At 42.5% G+C, this 19,344-nt stretch overlaps 1 protein-coding gene across 19 annotated transcripts in view; it reads right to left on the reverse strand.

Annotated features, from left to right (window-relative positions):
- ATXN2 (ataxin 2) overlaps positions 1-19,344 on the reverse strand; it is a 42,612-nt gene that overhangs the window by 7,984 nt on the left and 15,284 nt on the right. For 2 of the 19 annotated variants that reach the window (XM_017734827.1, XM_017734828.1), the window contains exons 9-20: positions 18,638-18,847; positions 16,334-16,516; positions 14,687-14,875; positions 13,837-13,944; positions 12,879-12,949; positions 11,889-12,196; positions 11,396-11,459; positions 11,125-11,277; positions 10,112-10,172; positions 7,995-8,179; positions 7,259-7,391; positions 3,063-3,116 (exon numbers count right to left, since the gene is read on the reverse strand). In XM_017734827.1, coding sequence (XP_017590316.1) covers positions 3,063-3,116; positions 7,259-7,391; positions 7,995-8,179; positions 10,112-10,172; positions 11,125-11,277; positions 11,396-11,459; positions 11,889-12,196; positions 12,879-12,949; positions 13,837-13,944; positions 14,687-14,875; positions 16,334-16,516; positions 18,638-18,847 — 1,719 coding nt within the window. Of the gene's footprint in view, positions 1-3,062; positions 3,117-7,258; positions 7,392-7,994; positions 8,180-10,105; positions 10,173-11,124; positions 11,278-11,395; positions 11,460-11,888; positions 12,197-12,878; positions 12,950-13,836; positions 13,945-14,686; positions 14,876-16,333; positions 16,517-18,637; positions 18,848-19,344 lie in introns of all 19 variants that reach the window. The other 17 variants (XM_017734826.1, XM_017734825.1, XM_017734833.1 and 14 more) reach the window with 15 other exon arrangements.

Raw genomic sequence — 19,344 nt, forward strand, 5'->3', positions numbered from 1 at the left:
AAAGGGCACGTGAGACCTGCAATCCTCCCAGTGCCTCAGCCACAGAGCTGGCAAGCCTGACTACAAATTAACTCCAACTCCATTCAAGAGGCTTTAAAATGTACGTGAAATTTAATTCCAAGTTGTAAGATATTCAAGGCTTCCCACATCACTTGTTAAGAGCCCCCAAAATAATGTGGGACTCCCTTAAACCATTTGTGCAATTCATCTTTTGGTCCTTTATGGCCCAGAGAATAATAAACTCAGTTATTCTGAAGCAGATATTTCTACACTAAAACTTCACAATAAGGAATTTCTCTCTTTAGACACCAGTAAAACCAAGGAATAGCACCCTAAAGAATAGATATAAAGCAGGGGGAGGATCAAGTTTTTGTCATAATGGCAGCTCTTCCAAAACCACCTAATATTTTATCCATAGCTTTGGATTTGAAGCACTGGATTTTTTTATACTGAAGAATATTTATTTCTCTAGTTTCTCCTCTCCTTCATTTTGTCTTTAACAGATCACCCTAATGACCAAACTTGTAGAGCTTAAAATCACTTCAGATGCTGCTGCAAATTATGTTTTAATAGTAATATTAAAAGTGCCTTTCAAAAAATGTTATCTGGGCACTTCTCTGCATCCTGGCCAGTCCCTGCACACAAACCAAGAACAACTCAGCAGGTCTGAAATGCATTCCCAGTTCAAAACCAGAGTTCAGACTCCAACTCCAGCAGTGTAAATGGTTTCTCATGTTTAGTTAGTGCAAGTAATTCCTGCCAAGCCAATGAAATCTCTGAGACCAGCAGGATTGTCAAAGGAATCTTGTAAAAATCATGAAAAATTCACCTGCTCAGCCAGAACTAAAACACTGTCCCTGGGATTTTTTAAAGGAATTTCTGCCTGGTCATCAAAACAGCTCACTACACAAATTAACAGCAAATAAGACAAGACAGGAGGTGAAAAAAACCAACCAAAACCCATTATCCAACATTTTCCCCCAACTGTCAGTATTTTGGACATTTTCTAAATGGCCACCTATTATCTGAGAACGTGCCAAGAAAGCTCTAGGAAAGGACACATCTGGCTGCAAGTCACCTCAGCTCATTCCAGCACAAATACACTGGGCTTCTCACCTTTTAGGCCTTAAATTCCTCTGCCTGGGCTAACCTGCTTCACTTCTGCATCTTTCTAACCAAATTGGTTCTAACGTGAAATATTTCACTGCACTGACCTGGCAGGGACATGAGGGAGGGAAGCGACTCAATCACAGAATGGGAAAAAAACATCACATGGATTGAATTACTGAATTCAACTCTACAGAACTGCACCCCATTTCTCTGAGAGCAAACAAGAAGTAGTCAGCCACAGAACCCACAGAAGGAGCTGAAATCAAAAGAGGTCACAGCAGCAGAGATCAAGCAGAACTCCCAGCTACAAGGGAATATGTGAAACCACATCGTGTCATTTTGTAATTTTGTCTTTTCCCTGGAATTTCAATGGTGCCAATGGTGGTCAGCATTGGTCATAGTCCAAAGATGCACTGAAGAGCCTATTTTCAAGAACTGACCAGTGAACAAACTTCAGAACTATTGCCAGAGCCAGTAAGATGGTGAGGATAACTACATTTAAAAGACCTGAATGGTAGGAAGCAAAGAAATAGCAAATGTTTCTTTCATCACACAAACATTTCAAGAACTCATTTTACACAGGTAGAGTGGACTCCAAAGATAATCCAAGAAAGGAACGAGGTTATTAAAGAGATTTCAGTGCACCAAACCAAGAGGCATGAACACAGCACAGCTCAGCATCCTACAGCCCCTGCTCAGGCAGAACCAATCTGGTACAAGAAACACAGCAAGTCTGCTCCAGAGGAGATTTTTGGAGAACAAATGGTTTTTCTCACATCCCTCTTGCATGAGCTAATGCAAAAAAAAAAAAAAAAAAAACAAACACCAAAACCCAGGAGAGTGCCTGGCATGAGCTGCACGGACTTGCAGACAGACACAGCAACGAGTGCCACGGCAGGACAGCAGCAAGAACAGAAACACCCTGAAACCACAATTCCTCCTTTCCCATGTCTTGGGTGAGAGTTCATCCTGCAACCACCCCTCTCAAACCTCAGCTTCCTCAAAGCAGCTGCTGAACACCAGCAGACAAGGCAGTATTTTGCAGTTCTCTGCCTTTCCCAGTAAGTGTGGACGAGCTGGATCAGGCTGCTGTGTCCAGAGAGCACCAGTCCCTCTCCTCTACAGTGATGCTGGGCACCAGCACAGCCCCCACCTGAGCCAGGGAATGGAACTGATAAAGTTCACCTGCCAAGGAGCCCTTATCTCATCCCTGCCATACAATCATGAGCACAAGTTGTTCCCAGCACTCCTTCAGCAGCAGCTCTACAGAAAACTTCCTCCACCTCAGCTGCAACTCGAGTTATTTCCTCCCAGGGGCTCAGAACTCGAGCCACAGCTTTTTACAGGGATGAGGCCCAGGTTACTTCTCCTTTTAGGAAGCTGGTAACTTGTCAGGTTTAAAAATCCTGTTTGGCTCATGGAAGGGAGCAATGCAGCTCCCCCAGGTTTAAGCAGAGGCTACAGAATTACAGAGTGGTTTGGGTGGGAAGGGACCTTCAAGATCATTTTGTTCCCCCCCCTGCCATGGGCAGGGACACCTTCCACCAGCCCAGGCTGCTACAAGCCCCGTCCAACCTGGCCTTGGACAGTTCCAGGGATGGGGCAGCCACAGCTTCTCTGGCCACCCTGTGCCAGGGCCTTCCCACCCTCACAGGGAAGGATTTCTTAGAGCCCACTTCTGGCTGCAGATGAAAAGACTGGGTAGTGAAGTCAGAGATTATTCTATACTCAAAATAAATTTTTGAAGAATTGACAACTCAGCTTCCTGTGATCATATAAATCTGTCCCAAAGCTCCATCCCCTGCCCACTGAGAGGAACCTTCCTGCGTTTTCCACATCCTGGTTTGGTGCAAGGAAACTTGTTCCCTCAACACGTCCCATTCCTTTAACATGTGGTTCTTTAGAAAGTGCTTTTCTGTACAATCAAAATTAGTACAAAAAACCCAACTCACTGGCAAAGTAGAAAGAAGGGCCTGTCTCCTTGCTGTATGGTATTTTGGGACATGCTGAATTTGGGAAATAGAAAGGTAAATTAGCCTCTTGCCACGTGCATACTTCCCATCTTCTGGAAAGGTCAGTGTCAGTTTTAATTTTTTTAAAATTTTTTTTTGAAGACTCTAGAACCATGCAGATATTTTTATTTACTCAGCTGCTATTAGAGCTAGATATTTTGTTTTACAAATGAGTGGAGATGAAACACAAGTCTCAAGTAAGCTTTCCTTCTTAACTGTGACACTGAGGTCTTGCAGTTCTTAATTAACACAAAAAGAAACTTTATGTCAATTCATGGTCTATTACTGTTCACTGCAACAAGAAGGTTAAAATACAATTACACTAGAGCAGAAACTGCCCCCTTGCTTTTTCAGCTATGGCACTGCCATTCTGAACAGTTCCAAGACACCTTTGGTGACTGGTTCACTCTTAGTCCCTGGAGAATCCTCTGAGGTTTATATTATATCCACCATTGTACTATCAGGGGAATAGAATTTACTCTACTGCTGAGACAGAAACCAGATAAAGTTAGAGACAACACCAGACCAGTAAAACATATGCAGAAGGGGAAAGGGGAAGGGAGAACAGGGACAGGAATGAGAGCACAAAAAACAGGAAACGCATCTGTGCAAAACCAAGGTCTGGTTTTACACAAGTTCTTAAACACAAAAGTTAAGTTTTTCAAAGGACTCCAGATATCAGGAAACAATTCAGCCACATGGAAAACTACCACAAGTTCATTGTCACAGGAATGGACAGATCCACCCTCTACTCGGGAACCAAATTTTCTACCAGCAGCAGAAGCCTGGTCTGGGCTTTGTGTGACACAGGAGCCAAACTGGGACTGTGGCCAGCAAACTCCAGCAGCCCAAGGACAGGGACTGGGAGGCCACCCCGAGCCAGCAGCTGCCAGACAGACACAGAACCTTCTGAACCCAAGGTGCAGCTGAGCAGGGGAAGGACGACACCTCCAGGTCAGCTGTGTGGCAGGTAAGAGTGTCACATTTCAAACTCTCCTGGACAGGGACGGCTCCACAGCTGAAGTGTCACAGACATTGTTATCATCTGGCTGGGAAGAAAGTTGTTTGGACATTGTCCTTCCCCATTGTGAGGGGAAAACCCCAGTGATCTGAACACTCCTCTGTCCTGTGTTTAGCTGGGGTTACTGGGACCACGCAGCTCTGCTTCTCTGTCTTGTCAACAGCGGGGTTGTGACACAGTGAACTGGCAAGGAAATCCCAGAAGTGCAGGAATATCCCATTAAACAGCATTAGACAAAAGTACTTTTCTTTAAAATGGAAGAGTGCTTATTAGGTCACTGCATGTATTTTGGATTCAGCTATCTCTTCACAAGACAGGAAGGAAAACAACCCCAAACTTTTGGCAGTGAGGGTGGTTCCCTTAAATCGACAGGAATTTCTCTTCGCTGCCAGGCTGTTACTATTTGCCACAGACTTTCAACTCGTCCCAAACCATTAGTGAAGGTGCAGTTTCAGATCTTACCAGAAAACATTTCACACCTTAGGAATACTTGATAAGCAGTTTCCCCCCAACCCCCAGGTCTCAGCACAGTAGTTCTTGCAGACATCTTCTCTCTACCACATATGCAGGAGAAAAACTGAGTGAATTTTGCAGGAATAACTCAAAGTAAGCACCAGTACCTTGAAGAGTAAAAGGGCAGCGTGGCCCGCTGAATCCTGATATCAGTGCTAAAAATAAGTAATAATGTATTTTTTAAAAAATCAGATAGCAATTTTAAAGAGCCAAAAGGGAAATTGTTTGAGCAAAATCAAAAGCAGCAGCGGTGGTTGTTTCTCAGAAAGTTGTTATTCTGTACTTTCAAATTATTTTTAAGGGAGGACCAGAATCAAAGTGCACAGGTATATTTAGTTCAAATGTGGGTAAACTTAAGATTCCCAAAAGACAGAACATAAGTTATGGATATTTCCTTATAGTCACTCAGTCAGATGTGCACAATTCCAACATGATGTTCTTTAGCAATGGGCTCCACGAGCAGCTCAGATTGGTCACCTCTGGCATTCCTGCCTTTTCCCACATATGGATAAATGGAAGCTGAAGTGGACACGTTACAGCTGGACACACTTTGAGGAAGCACAGTCCATCTGGGCCAGGTCTTCAAGCACTCAGCACATGGAAGACTTGCAAAAATGCGAATTGAGAGGGTGCTGCAGAACATCAGGAAACATTGCATGTGTCACTGTCACCTTGGAAGGTGAAGGGTACCTTTGAGACAGTTCACGTTCACTAAACACGTCTGCACAGGGGCAAGAACACACCCTTAAAAAAGGTCTATCACATGGAGTTCATGATCCTCTTGGGTTGAATGGTTTCAGTAACAAAAATTTCAAGCACTCCATCATTTACTGGAAGGTGGGAGAATATTTAGAAGAGTCACCAAGTAGCTACTTGAAAGAACACAGGAGGACAGGCCATTTCTGTTAAATTAGGTGCTCTTGGGAAAGTAATATTTAATTACATGGCAGGAAATACCAAAGAATTCTCAAGTTTGACCCAACTTAGTTGTTTGCACTGGCAGGTAGTCACATATCTACAACAGACAAGCTGCAAAACCAACACAAAATGAGATCTAACAGTTGTAAGTCAGAATATCAGTGAAAAAAACTATACAGACATCTGATCAAAGCCAAGCAAGGCAATGGGCTTGTACTTCAACACTGCAAAACCCACTGATTACAGAAGATAAGGATGGTGAACAATGGGAAATTGCTAGGAAGTCACATGCAACCATTCTGAATCAAATCTCAGATTATCTCATGTTTGGTTTTATTTTAATTAGAATTTGAGGGGAGGGTTTTCACCAATAAAGGTCTGAAAGCCTTTGATCGTTCACTTTATCGGAATTCTATTTAATCTAACGAAAAAGCAAACAGAAGATCTGTTTACATGGACACCTCAAGCACAAGAGTTGAAAAGATCAAAGTAATACAATTAGCAAAGACCTGTGAGAGAAAGATTAATCTCTACAAGTAACTTCCATTTCAGCTTCAGCACAAATGAGCTCAAATGCTCTTCCTCTGAGCATCAAAAAAGGTTATTTTTGTTTCTTAACTCTGTTACCAAACCACTCCAGAGATCTGTCAGGATGTTTTCAGACGGGTAAGACACCTCTTAAAATCAGAATTAATTTCCCACTAAACTCCAGATTCTCTGTAAGTTTTCATGACACATCATGGACTTCCATTAAGTAGCAGTGTAAAACTAAGCACCCGAAAACATACAAAGATGTCTAAAGGTACAGAAAATCTTTTATTAGAATCTAAGTCAATAATATACGTGACCCAATAAAACTTTTCCTCAGATGCTATAACAAGTATTGAAATGCCATGTTTTCAAGAGACCATCTGCTGTTTTGACATTTTATGACAATTTCCAAGCCTTAAACAACCTTGACTCTACCTCTTTCAATAGCATGTTTTGCAGTGAGCTTTTTTTCCTCCAAATTGGGCCTTGATTTATCATACATTTATAATGCTTTAGAAGTTCTTGAACATTTTACTTTTGTCACAAGGTAACCCACATTTTCAGCACTTCACTGTAAGTGAAAAATGCCCATCTGATAATGCTAGAGACTAATTGTCCAAGTCAGAGCAATACATGAGCTGTTCCATATACTTATTCTTGACTTACCAAAAGAGAAAGGTAAGCAACACATGGTTTATTTTGCTTAAACAGCAGTGTTCATACTGTTAATAATGCCAGTAGTATCATAAAGACAGCATTTCACTAGTTGCCAGAACTAAAGTCAAGTTTGAAACTGAGGTCATAACCTTGCAATAAAACAAGTACTAATTATAATCAAGGAACAAACAAGGGATGATGTATCAAGAGCATCAAGAGAACTTGAACAAACTTCTTTCAGCAGATATTCTTTAGCAGCTCCCAGGTTGAAATCTCATCTTGGTCACTGGCATCCTACCGAAATCAGCACACTTGAGTTTTCATTTGAACCAGGCTGGCTCAGTTTTCAATGCTCTGCTCATCATCATCATCATCATCTTATGAAATATAAACCACATCTACTGAACGATACCCACGTTTGAAGGCTGAGATTAAATACATCCCCTGCACAAAGTAAGGACTTAAAAAGTTACATATAACACAAAACGTTTCCTACCATACATAGCATGTGTCTGTTCATGCGCACCGTACTGTGTTGCAGAGGAAGATACTAAACCCGGCTGTGCGTGTGCTGGTGGGGCCATCATCCTAGCGTTGCCCTGTATTACAGGGCTATAAACATGAGGATGCTGCAGGCAGAACAAAGGAAAAACCACATGGTTAATTGGGGAATTACTCCAAAGAAACTCGTGTCACCTAAATAGTCGTGATTGATACAGCGGCGGCTCGGCCTTGCTCAAACGGAGACAGAGCTGAGGATTTCACACTGTCGTGATTGTCCCCATTGTTTCCAAAATTTAAGGGCTAAAATCTGACAGAAAACATTGGCATATCCAATTTTTGCCACTCCAATAATGCACTAAGCTTATATATTTATCCAATTACTCTTGTGGATTTAACAGCCTTTGAAGTAAGAGCAGTCCACCAAGTAAGTTATTTTTAGAACGCTTAACCAGGAGATGTGCTGGCCATGACCTAAAGAAATTCTTCAAAGAGCTAAAAAAACCTTATCAATAATAAATGCCAACTTCTAAACTGACCTTAAAATTCGTTAAGACCTTAAAATTCATTAGGACCTTAAAATTTGTTACAGGCTTTGAAGCACATTCCAAGATCACCACGTGTGCTCCAGAACACAGAAACTCTTCAGAGTGACTTAGGACTGGACACAAGGTCTGAGCCACCTCATTATTTGTGCTTGGATTGATCAGGAGCATTGAAAGGACTCTTACCTGAGATTGGTAGTGTGGCACATGCTGCACAAGAGGCTGATTAGGAAACTGTTGGGGGCTATATGCAACATATTGTGTAGAGTAAGCAGGTGGAGTAGCTACAATTGGAGGGCCTGCTGCTGAGGCAGGATGCATCATGGTGCTCTGGTGGTGTTGGTCTTGCCGCTGCTGGGGCATATTTGGTACTGGAAAACAAAGATTGCCTCACGTTAGAAACACAGGGCAAAGAACTGTGATCTTCCTGAAAGGTTCTACATTATAATAATGTTACTGGGACCACGTGGAACATCCTCACCCCACAGCTTTAACCATGGGTTAGAGCTCTGTCAGAAAGGAACAGTGTGAAGAAGAGTTTCTCCAAGAAACACATGATATCCACAGCAACAAACCCAGCCCTGCCTTTCTTGTGAAGGAATAAAGGTGGAGGGAAAGAAAGACTGACAAGAATCAGAAATGGAAGAGAAAGGTTGTATCAGGACACCTACATTAACCAATTAATCCTGTCCCCTTCAAAAGGTTTAATTCACCCTCTGTGGGAACTACTTGGCCACTGTTCATCAGCTGGAAATCTGAGTGTTTATGTTAAAATGGCTTGTGTTTGTGGCTGAGGAGAGCACAATAAAGGTCACCATGCAGCCACAACTCAAGGTATTTGAGCTCCCTGCTACCCCTCAGGGCAGCAGAAAGCAACTTTTAGGTCATAGGCAACATTGAGGGAGACAAAACCTATAAAAAGAGGAGTAGGAATAATTAAGAGGGAAGAAAGACGAAAAGAGCAGAGCAATGTGGGATCACCTGAGCTCTCCTGGGGAGCTGACCACCCAACTGACTTGGAACAAACTAATTCAGCCTACAAAGCACGGGCATGGGAGCTCCAGGAGGGCTCCAGGAGGGCTCCAGCTTCCTGTAGTCAGGCTGCAACTATTAACTGAGCTACCTTAAGCACCTGCAAGCTCCACTGCAGGGGCAATGTCCCAAATCCCTTAGGGAGAGGAGAGGGAAATGTTGAAAACATCAGTAAATTCACTCAGTGATTGTGTTTACACTGCAAATCAACAACAAAAAGAAGTAAATACAGGAGGCAACTTCAACAGTGTAAAGGCACAGAGCTGTAACCCAGGCAGCTCCCTCAGGGCTGTGCTGCACACAGATGGATTTGGAGAAAATATTGGAACTTAAAAAGGAATTCAGAATTGGAACTGCCTCACCCGTCGAGTGAGTACTCAGCAATGTATTTCTGATTAAAACAGTGTTACCAAGCAGAAGATTTCAGGGGTGAGGCCACAGTGAAGTTACTGTGTTTGACCACACAAATACATTGCAGCTTTTTGTCTCCCCTAGGTTGATAAAGGCCATTTGTTTGTTTCTAAACAGCAGGAAACAATTTCCTCCTGCAGTGACTGGAGCTGCAGTGGTGTTCTTGTCCTGCAGCACTGGCTGCCACTGCAGAAGCATTCACTGGGCACAGCTACAGCGTTCCCTGGACACAAGAACAAGAGCAGCACTTGCTGCTCCCTCAGTGCCCTGCCCAGCACAGGGAGCATCTCACCACCCACTGTGGCTCCACAGCCACGGGCGTCACTTGAACACGTGGCATTGTTATTGTTTATCCAGCTCTTCAGTAAAAGCAGGAATGGACAAGAACAAGCTGGAACCAGCTCTTTCCAGAAGAGCAGCAGAGCAAAGTCTTCCTGAAGAAACAGTGACTCTGCATGTTGACAAAACCCCCCTCTATTAAAGCACCGATGAGGGCACTGCTGCAAACCAGTAAAGAAAACCAGTAGAGAAGTCCCCTTTAAAAAAATCTGTAATTTTTATGAAATATAGGAAATGATCAGCTTATCCTAATGCTCCAAGTAACAGAGACGTTTTCCTGTTTGTCAAACCAGATTCCAACCCAAGCAACCCCCCATTACTCAAACCTGGCATGTTTTGGCTGAATTAGTTTATCTATAAATCCATTAGTATTTCCACTTACTTCCCTTTATTAAAAATAGCATTTAAAATATTGATCGAAAACCAAATTACCACAGATTAGAAAACACACAAACATTTGTCATTTAGCCATGCTGCATGCAGACTGAGAACCAAACAGGCAGTATTATTCTCACCTTTACCTGCTCTATATGTCTTGGCTTGGTTCACTGGCATGGGCGTCATGGGAATAGGATACAAAGGCTGAAACAGAACAAGTTGAAGGTGTGATATTCCTTTAAAAACTCAGTGTGAGCTGGGGTGGGGGCCCCACTCAGCTTTGATGTGTTTCCCTCTGCTCTGTTACATGGTTTAGTGAACTCTGCCTAACCTATGAGATTTTCTTGGATCAGTGTCATCGAGTCTGCACGGACACTCAACTAAGACCAGATGGTTGGCAACAACCAGCCCAGGAACGCTACTGCTGCTACTGCAGGCACTGGGCTCAACCTGACAGCCTCTCAACAGCTTTTTGGTATAAAGCTGAGTCAGGGGAGGGTTAGGCTGGGTATCAGGGAAAGGCTCTTCTCCCAGAGGAAGCACTGCCCAGGCTCCCCAGGTAATGGGCACGGCCCCGAGGCTGCCAGAGCTCCAGGAGCGCTGGGACAGCGCTGCCAGGGATGCCCAGGGTGGGATTGTTGGGGTGTCTGTGCAGGGCCAGGGGTTGGGGCTGATGATCCTTGTGGGTCCCTTCCAACTCAGGATATTCCATGATTCTATGATAATGGAGCTAGATTTGAAATCCCAGTGATCCCTACAACAACCAGGAACCAGTGGGACACAGATGGAAACAAAGAAACACTTGCTTAACATTTAAAGAGGGTGAGACTATGCTTGCAGGACCAGGGAGGAAACCTGCACATATCAACCATAAATACAGGCTGCTGGCATTTACAAGTGTTTGGGACTATTTGAACATCCAGATTGAGGGAGCACTGGGAAAAGTCAGTATTTACACAGCTAAAACTTCACAACAATATGATTTACATTTACAAGAGCAATACAAGCTGTATTATTTCAGTTTTAACTCAGAGCTCCCAAGCTGAGACAAGCTGATCTTTAAGGTCTTTCCCAACCCGACCCATTCTGTGATTCTTAAGTCTCCTGAGCTTCCTGAGGATCTCTGTGCAGTGTTGAGGAGTTTGCAGCACTTTACCTGCACGCCTGGACTCACTGGAACCGGGTACATCATATTTGGTGCAAAACAAACAGGCTGAGTGTACACGGGGGTTGGCTGCTGATGCCCCACCATGGAGGGGCTGGGCTGAGCTTGAGGACGAGGGGAGGTTGGTGTAGTAGAAGGTTTCGGCTACAAACAGAGGTGAGCAATGGATATGGCAGGGTTAGTTTGAGCATCCTCCAAGGAAAAGGTTGGCTTATAAAGATCTACTCAAAGGCACTGTTTTCAACAGCATCAAATCACTTACTTGAGCAAAAGATCGAGGGTTGAACTCTTTAGCATTAGGATTAAGTGTTGATTTTCTAACTTGCCTAAACACAAAGAACAAAAAATTTAGTCGGGCATTATTCTTTTACAAGTGTATCTGCAATTAATAATTTAAGAAACACCTCATTTCTATCTGTGAGTCAGATTTCTGGGAAGTGAAATACCTCATGGCATGCAAAAAGCCACTCTCATTGAGGGACTCTTACTACAACTATCCATGAATGTTTTCCAGTTGATACCACAGCTCACATGAGCCAGGAAAACATTGAAATAAGCTTTTAGATGTGAAGCAGACATCAAAAGGACCAGAGCTCTGCACTGAATCAGGAGATGACTTTCAGGGCAGTCCTTTCACCTGTTGTTCCTCCTGTGTAACAGCACTCACAGTCAGGAATGTGTCACCCAGTCATGACTTCTACACAAGGCCTGATGTTAATAAAGATGTGCTTATTCCAAAATGCAAAATTACTCACTCTGAAGTATCCTTCTTCTCCTCTTTATCCTCTTTATCTTGTTTACTTCCAGGCCCGGATGTCTGTACACCTTGGGAAGTCACCTCAGGCCCTCGCTTTTGCTCAGAGCTGTTACTTATGGAAGGAGAAATACTGGGACTATTGGGTTTGCTACTGCCACCATTGGAGTTGGTGTTACTGCCAGCTTCTATGATAGATTCTTTAGGGGTGGACTCTGTTTTTTCTTTAACTACATCTCTTGATTTTTCACCTTCTCGGGTTTTGTTTAGCAGCTGATCCACTGCATCTGAAGAGGAACTGGACTGTAACTGAAAAAACCCAAGGGATATATTCAGTAAATTGATACAAAACTCCAAAGAGACCATCTAATGCTGTCACAGACACAGATTAAAACACAGTCCCACAGGCCTCAATCATCTGGAAATGACCTTTTAAAACACACATTTCCATTTCTACTAGAAAAGAAATCCATGAACACTGTTTAAGCTGGCACTGTGTAAGGAGCTGTTCAGCCACTCAGCTGACCTGTATGTTGATTAGGGAGTGACAGGAAAGCTTCAGACAACCCTCTGAACTCATCCCCTGAGTGATTTAACAGCACCACTTGAAAAGCTAACCTGATTTAATAAACCCTTATAACCAGGAAATAAGTAATATGAATTCATCTTCAATTTTCCTCAGCAAAACTCTTCATTTAATTTTGCAACAGCTCCTCCATATGGAGTGTGAGATAATTATTTGTGCCTAATGATCAAACAGGTTTCAAGTCCTGTTTTCAGTGTACAGTCAATATTCACATTTATGCGCATTAGGCAATTGTACTAGCAAGAGTCAGCATTGATTTTACAATATCTAACATGAATTCCTACAGATATTTTCATAAATTAAGCAAAAGTATAAAGAGCTGTTAACCTATGCAATGTGTTCAATTCATTAAAATAATCTGGATGCACGTGAGAATGATGACACCATTAACAGAGAGAAACTTACCCTAAAGTCATTCTTAAATTTCTTTAAATCATCAATCTGTTTTCTATGCTCTGAAACAATTGGAGAGACACCTGCCAAATATAAGATCAACATTGTCCAAGCATTTCTAATACAAGTTTTAAACACAACCCTGCACATTGCTAAGTTTGCAGAAAGAGAATGGTTTTGCAGATATCACAATGAAATCCAGCGCCTTATTTTCGGTTTTAATTTGGTACAATTCCATGAACTATGTGTATGAGCACACAGAAAGCCTCTGTGAAAGCAGAGCATTACATAACTGATTTATCTTTAGTTCTGATGCACCACACCAAGGCAGAAGCCCTGAGGTGCAGGGACTGCAGAACTCACTGAACACAAAGAACATGCAACAAAACCCCCAACCCAGCCTGTGCCAGCATTTCAAAACACAGCAAGTGAAGGAGAAACACTGAGCAAGGTGAGCTTTACGGTTGGACTCATCCTAAAGGTCTCTCCAGTGAGAGAATGAATGAATCTGGTTCTCAGCTTTTGGTTTTTTTGAGAACTGAATGAACAAACAATGCTGCAGAGACAAACAAATGTAAGGAAATAATAGGAAAAAGCACAGTTAGAAAAGCTCTGCTGACCATGATGCTCAGAGGTATTGTGAGCACAGCTCTAAGCAGAAACATATTCAGTCCAAAGGCAGCTAAAAAGCAGCTCTGTGAGCAGGGGAAAGAAAGAAGGGGAGGGAAGAAAGAAAAAAACCAAGTGAAATCACACCATCCACATGAGCATCTCTACACTTGGTGTTGATGGAATGAGTCACAAACAACATTTCAAAGTGCCACTTCACAACTGCATGACCAAATTTCACTGTAGAACACCAGGCTGCCTCCAAGCCTTCCTTAAAATGCCCACTAAAGCAGCCAGGACAGCAGGTTTAGTGTGCACAATTCCTACATCACTCGAGTACATGAAAGCTTTGGATACAAACCTTTGTTTTCAGGTTTAGAAAAACTAGGAGAAGTCTCACTTGGCTTTATATTCTCCTTGTTTCCAGTTGCAGAATTTTGCCTCTGGTCCTGAAGCCTTGTATCTTTAGCTGGAAAAGAAATTGCCAAAGTTATTCTCTTATACACAGCTCAAATTGACCAAAGAGAGAAGGCAAGGGAGACATAGGGAAGAAATTTAACCATTTTTAGCTTGGAAAAGAAAAACCTGTTAAGTTACACATTTCCTGCTACCTAGTTGGTGCCTGGAGGACCATCCTCCCTCCCTCCCCACCCTACTGTTTTTAAAGCCAAATGAAAAAAGCACAGTTAAACTCATCCTTCTCATCATACACAGAACCTTAACTCAGGCTGAACAAAATATAAACTTAGAGCCAATTATTTTCAGAAGTCCAAGGTCTTCACACAGAATGCTACAAAGATTTGAGAGTTCTTAGACATTTGACTGTGCTCCTGAATGGTTTTCTTTCCCCCTTTCTTTCCAGCTTTCCTTTAGCTGTGCTCAAAACAGTTTTTTGAAACCAGTGGCCTGTGTTTCTTTAACACAGAAAAGAGGCAAAAGCTCAGTTTGAAAAAAGAAATCCTCAATTAAGTCAGACATCTATAAACCCCTATTCCTTAAGGGCACAAGAAATTCAGCACAAAGACTTCTCAAAAAGCCTCTCTCCAACCTTAGTTTAAAGCTGGCACCACGAGAAATTGGGAACTCCCAGTAAAATTTAACACATCACAAGTTTCCCCATCATTCAGCAAGCAGCTCTGCTCTTGCCTAGGCACATTCCTTGTCAGGAATTAGGGAAAAAGAGCATTTGCAAGGTGGTGAGAGCTCCTTACCTTCATTGGAAGGGGTGACTGCTCTGTTGGATGCAGGGCTGGCAGGTGTAGGAGAGGCAGCTGGAACAGGCATGGCAACAGATTCAGTGGGAATAGTACCAGGCTGAGGAGAAGGCAGAGCTGGTCCCATGGGAGTGCTGCTCTGCCTTGGAGACCTAGGCCTGTGTGTTTTAGGGGATAATCTCGGAACTAGAAACAAACAGGAAAAAGCAGTTATAGGATGAGCTTCCCCAGCTGGCTCAGCAGTTTGTTTTAGTTTTAAAATGGCTAAAAACATGCTTTGAAACACTTTGTGAGACATTACAAAGTAACTGAAAACCTGTTTACCTTTCAGGCACATCTCCTAGTTCTTTACAACGCAGCATTTCAGATAATGGGGTGATTTCTCTGCAGACTGTCCCCCAAAATATATCACTGCCCTCTAATCCCACCAAGAATCTGCAAAATGCTTCCCCAAGTCCCCAGCAGTACAACTACAACAGCTCACATTAACCCAGTTTGAGGCAGAACACAAAAGGTGGTCAGGTCTCCACACAAACAGATGTAAAACATTTTTTAAGAGGGCTGAAAAATCCATTTTACAGCGTCCTCTTTTGGAGGTTTGCCAGCTGGAAAAAAAACAACACAGCCTATTGAAAAAAAGAGTGCTTTTAAGTATATTTTTGCCTCTGTGTTAAAACAGCAAGAAAAGTTGTATGTTCTTTGAACAGTAAGTTGTATTTCCTGCTTCCTGTTCATCCCACTTGTGCTTTTTGTCACATATTAACTTCCAGTGAGTGAGCAGAAAGGCAGGTAAGTGGTTTAACAGTCCTACTTGCATGTTAATAATGTATAAACAGGGAAGATGAAACACAAATAATGCCACAAAAGAAGAGTTGAAGTCTTTTCCACAAGGCAACAAGTCTATGTGGGTCTAAATTATATCTTTTTTCTGAGAAATGTTCCCACTACGCTCCTCTAGAATTCTGCACTGCTAAAAAATACCCCAAAAGTACCTAAAAAGGACCAAACTGTTGCTCTCTTGCCCTCAAGGAAACACCCAGCTCCTGACAGCCCACCAGAACATGGCCTCACCTGTGGCACAAGACTGAGCTTTAACTTTTAAGTCAAATATTTTTAAAAAATACATTAACTGTTTAAAAAAAAAAGACACCCACTATAACTGCTCCTACAGTAGCCAAGAACAACATCACCACTTAAAATCCATGTAAATTTTAAAGGAGAAATACATCTAACTTAACCTGAGTATCATTTCATCTTTTAACACCAACCTCTATCCAAACACCTCCTTCATTAGTAAACCACAACCCAGCCACACTGCCACTAACCAAACTCAGGGATGCAGTGGCAAGTCTCTAACTCCTCCTGACTCCTCCAATAACTCCCCTGAAAATTAATCCTTTCAACAACTAATTCCCACACTTTTCCTTCCTTTCTCTTCACCCAGCACCTGACTCTGCAGTTAGGACAATATTGCACTCACCAATTCTCACTCAGCTACCTTGGAACATCCTTCTCCCACTCCAACCTCAGCCCAGTATTTGATTATTCAGAGCCTGAATTGCCTGCAAAGGCAGGATTCTGCTGAGCATGCCCACTCTAAGGATCCCCCTGCAAGCCATCTGCAATAAGCCAAGCTTTACCTACCCCCACTGACAACTGATGACCACGTCCCACCTGAAGGGCTGCCTCGTGCCACTGCAGCAGTAGATGCTTCCCCAGGTGCATTATGAGATACAAATTCTAAGCCACTTGAAATTGTACCCCTACCAGTAGAGACTCTGTGACCTCGAGGGTGCCGTTGAGCCTTTGGAGACATCCGTGGAGGCCCTGAGGAAAAAAGACAACCCCACACAATAAGTGCTTAATGTCCAGCACAGAAAACCCAAACATCTGCTCTTAAAACTGGATTTAATCTTAAAACTCTCAAAAAAGCAGCAATAAAATCAAGCAATTGGCATTGATATCCTAAAAAGGCCGAGCCATTGGTCCAGCCAGGCTGCCAACACTCATCACCTCCCCAGGGCAGCTCCTGGATATTCAGAGGCTTTATCAGCACTGAAACAGGTGTGCAAGGCCTGGATTGAAAATGTTTCAATCCAAGCATCCACCACTGCTAAGTGCAAGCCAAGCCATAAAGGTCAGTGGTGCAGCTCCCCCTGGATAAGCCCAGTTCCAGGCTAATCAAACATTTTTCCAGAAAATAAAAAATTCCCAACGCTTTTGTCAGGTGGCCAGTGATCCCAACCATTTATAGTCACCACTGGCTGACCAATGCTCTTGGGGAATTTCAGCAGAGCATTCTCTGCAGCGAGGCTGAATTGCCTGCAGCAGGTCACAATTCATTTACAAGTCAGCAAAAATTGCAACTAAACAAGGGATTGTTATCCCAAGGTTCAAGTCATGCATGTTTAACACCAGAAGCCAAAGTCGTAAGTGAATACAGGAATTCTGCACAGCCTCTACAGCTGCCACACCATAGCTATGCTCAAACCTAAGCAGCAATACAGTTCTTACATCCTAATAAACATTTTCTTCACAAGATTAGACTCAAATGTTGATACTTCAAAAGGAAAAACCGTGTGTGAACAGAATCTGGCTGATTGCAGTTCATTTTTAACGTAGGTCAATAACAGGGTCAAGTTCAGATAACGGCTTTTGGGTTTCAGGTAAACCACTAAATTACCAAGTACCTCTTTCAGTTACATAAATCTTTAAACATCAGCCTCTATTTTAACCATGAATCTCAAGTCCACTTCAATGCAAATTTCATCCAGGTATTTTAAAGAATACACATTTCCCAGGGATAATCTCGCAGTAGTAGGAATTAAACGTTGCAGTAAGCAGCAGTTCACTGCATGCCTGACAAACCAACCACAAGTGCTGAAAAATAATTCAATTTGCAGGTGGATTCTCAGTTTCTTACTCCAGAAAAAAACCACAATAAATGGACAGTAGGCCAGACAGATGTGGCTAGCACCCCCTTTTTGGTTAGGAGCATTTCCCAGTGTTCCTGCTCAGTCTGAGGGATCATTCCTCTCCCATGGCTCCAGTGGAGCCAGCTACAGCACCCACTGCAAGTTTCCAGGGAGCTCAGGATAACCACTTTGCATTTTATAGGCTTGCTACACCATGTTGTGCAGGGTTTAAGTGCACTTGAAATAAAAATTATAAAACGTGTTCCTTATTGTACCCTCCCAGGAGGAATTTAGTTGGGCTAATTCTGCACACAGCTACCAAATGCTCACAGGTCAGCCTTTCTCTGCGTATTATTGACTGCTAGGGAGCTGATTTATTGCTCTGAGTAAAAATTTCCTACAAATTCACCTTTGAAGCAGCCCATCCTACCCCATTCCACAGTTCACTTCTCTGAATACAGCATTTTTATTATCATTATTATTGTTGGTTGTTTTCCAAAAGGTAATTCAATGATTTAGTTACACTTTTTGTGGAACAACTGTGTTTAAATTGGCATTTTATATAAATTTATAATTCTAAAAATACTCTCTAAAGTTATCAGGTCGTGCAATCAGGATCGTGCATCAGTTATCAGGATGTTGCTGTTGGTTAAGTTAAGACACTGAGCAGCGTTTACAAAGCTGAGTTTAATTTCATACCAAACTCGGGAAATTTCACAGCTTTCTTTCGTTTTTGTAAAGCTCTTCAAATCAAACAAACAAACAAAACAAAAAAAACCAAACACCAACCAAACCAACGAAACAAACCGAAACAAACAAACAAAAAAAAAAGGTTAATAGAAATAGCCTGATAAACTAAAGTTAAACACAAATCATAGGTTAAGTAATGAAGAGGAAAACAAACCAAAAAACCAAAAAAAAAAAAAAAAAAAAAACCAAACAAAAAAAAACCAACTCTGTCAATAATTAAAAACTCACGGAGGAGTTAAACAAAGACAAAACAAAAACATGAACAAATCGTGGTATATTGTACCTTCTGAAGACATGCGTTTAGGCATAGTAGAGACAGGAGCTGGAGAACCATGAGCAGAGGGGTGAGACGGGGGCCTGGAGGGCCGCGAGGGGGGCCTGGAGGGCGGCCGTGTAGGGGTGGCTGCCCGAGGTGGAAGAGAGTTGGGACCTGACTGGTAGCGAGAAGGTGGGCGAGAGGAAGGAGATGGGCAAGGCGATGGCCAGGGAACACCTGACAGAACAAATGATATGAAGGAAAGTATAAAAACTAAAGAAAAAAATTATGGGGGGTGGATCGAGTGGTAATTGAGGAGATAAAGTCTCTGCAGGGTTGGGTTTGCCTTGGTTTTGGGTCAAATTGAACTTGTGAATGTCACAGGCTCCCCAAAGGGTTAATTAGGATCTACAAACACTACTAAGGAATAGACAGTAAAGTTTGATCTGTTAGCCTGGCATAGCAATGCTCCACAGCACCCAGCACTCCACAAGGTCCTTAACAGCTACCAGAGGTTCTCAAACAGCTGTTCACAAACAGTACTGACCACACAAACTGCTACTTTCAAACCAAATGATAAGTAAATATCCATCTAGGAGCTGGATCTTTACAAAAACCAGCGGTGTTCAGTGTCTGAATCCTGACATTTATGCCTTTATCACTTATCTGAGCTATTCATGGAGGATTTTAATCTAGGATATGGGGCTCATGGTTTCCAAAGCAGAATTAATTGA

The sequence above is a fragment of the Corvus brachyrhynchos genome, unplaced genomic scaffold (assembly GCF_000691975.1).
Source record: "Corvus brachyrhynchos isolate BGI_N302 unplaced genomic scaffold, ASM69197v1 scaffold114, whole genome shotgun sequence".
NCBI lineage: Eukaryota > Metazoa > Chordata > Aves > Passeriformes > Corvidae > Corvus > Corvus brachyrhynchos.